Source organism: Carya illinoinensis, chromosome 10 (genome assembly GCF_018687715.1).
Source record: "Carya illinoinensis cultivar Pawnee chromosome 10, C.illinoinensisPawnee_v1, whole genome shotgun sequence".
In the NCBI taxonomy this organism is placed as follows: Eukaryota; Viridiplantae; Streptophyta; class Magnoliopsida; order Fagales; family Juglandaceae; genus Carya; species Carya illinoinensis.
Genome location: NC_056761.1, coordinates 9,174,509 through 9,176,373, shown reverse-complemented (window position 1 = coordinate 9,176,373; position 1,865 = coordinate 9,174,509). Strand labels below are relative to the sequence as shown.

Sequence of the window (1,865 nt, the reverse complement as noted above, 5' to 3'; positions counted from 1 at the left end):
AAAACTGGATTCAAGAAAAATAAATCAACACCAACAAGGCGGCAGTGGGTAAGAGTACTGAAGATATGTACTACACAACTTGGTCAAGAGTATAATTTCATTACCCAAAGTAATCCTGAAGAATAATCAGTGCACTTTGGATTAATTAGTTGTTATTTCTGAAAATACATATCTTACTCAGCTTTGATGAACAAAGCTTGGTCTGAATATCGTTCGTATGTCCAAAACTGAAGATTTTTCATGAATAGCATAAGCACGTATAATATATATATATATTAAATAAAAATTCTAATGGCCCAACTATTTGATATTTTTTAAAAATAATATCTGAAGAAAAATGATAAAACTAGGGTTCTATCGTTCATAATTAAGCAAACTAAATTAAAACCTGCACAACAAATAGTGGGTTTTTTGATATATCATCGGCTTCGGAAAGCTGTGGAACCTGCTTTTCATAGCATGGCTTGTATTCCTATAGCGTGCCAAGCTCTTCTAGATTGGAATTAGAGACTACAGTTATGAAGGTAATGCCTTCATCTAGCAGTCAATCTCTAACTTCCCTTTCACATCATTAATTTTAAACCTCCCAATAGCCAAATACCATGAAACTAGAACCTTCTGAAGAGCACCCTTGGCTCTTTTGATAGCATATTCTGCCTCCGACTGTAAATCAGTTTTATAAAAGAATACAGCATAGAGAATTGCAGGGGATATTCTGTCTAGACCAGAAAGTTCAATAGTTTTTCAACTGGAAGGTGTAGACGGCCTGAGACAGACTGTTTCTTTCAAGACTACATTTAATTCCATGACTTGAAGAGAATTAAACGTTGATAATTCACTGTCTCTGAAATTCAACCAGTGTTTCAGTCCCCAAAATTAGATGTAGTCTTTCTTTTCTTATCTTGTGATTGCTCTTTTCCTGTTCCATTTTCCTTTTTCTCCATTTCCCTAAATTTCTTTTTGCTTCTGGTTGGATGACCATAAAGATCAATGGTCTAATTGGAACAAGGGGAAAACATCATCTGATGGTTCGGCACGTGGATGGAATCAAAGTTTTGGTTGGAAAAGTGGATCAAATGATGGAAAAAATGATGATTCTAATTGGGGTAGAAGTAGTTGGAGCTCCGGATCAAGTGATGCCACTAGAAATCCAGCTTTCAAGCTGGGGTAGAAAAAGTGATGGGAATGAAGATGGGAACCAAGATTCTAATTGGGGCAAAAGTACTTTCTGGAACTCTGAATCTGGTGATGCAAACAAGGACTCAGGCTGGGGCAAGAAAAGCAATTGGTTTGATGTGGCAATCAGTCAATAGCTGGTGGAAGTGGAGACCAAACGGAGAGTTTCAGTGAAAGGGCAAGTGATGGGAATTACAGAGGAGGTTTTGGAGGTAGAGGGAGTTCAGACAGGGAAGGCTCTAGAGGTAGAGGGGGTTTTGGAGGCAGAGTTGGAGACAGGGGATTTTGGTGGCAGAGGCAGAGAACGGGGGGGTTTCGGAGGTAGAGGTAGATCAGACAGAGGAGGTTATGGTGATAGGTCAGACCGAGGAGGATTTGGAGGCAGAGGCCGTGGAAGGTGGGATCAAAGTGGTGGTTGGAATAACAGAAATGACAGTAGTGAGGATAAGCCCTCTGACTGGAACCAAGAGGCAGGTGAGGGATGGAAGAAAAATGACGGTGTAGAAACTTGGATTGGAGCCGGAGATAAGAATAAATCGCAGAGTTGGAATGCAGGAAGCTGTGGAACTAGCAATCAAACCAGTGGGTGGAATAGCAAGGGTAGGAACCAACCAACAGCAGCTAAAGATGCTACTGGTAGTGGCTGGAACAAAGGATCTGGTTCAAGTAATGAAGCTGGTGGAAGCTAG

General features: G+C 40.4%; 1 protein-coding gene across 1 annotated transcript; it reads left to right on the top strand.

The window, feature by feature from the left end:
- Positions 1–1,361: 1,361 nt before the first annotated feature.
- On the top strand, positions 1,362–1,865 carry LOC122278390 (RNA-binding protein cabeza-like). Its single transcript, XM_043088584.1, has one exon. It carries the CDS (start codon positions 1,362–1,364, stop codon positions 1,863–1,865), a length of 504 nt encoding a protein of 167 aa, XP_042944518.1.

Coding starts and splice junctions, on each gene's coding strand:
- LOC122278390 (XM_043088584.1), top strand. CDS start 1,362: ATGGGAATTACAGAGGAGGTTTTGGAGGTAGAGGGAGTTCAGACAGGG.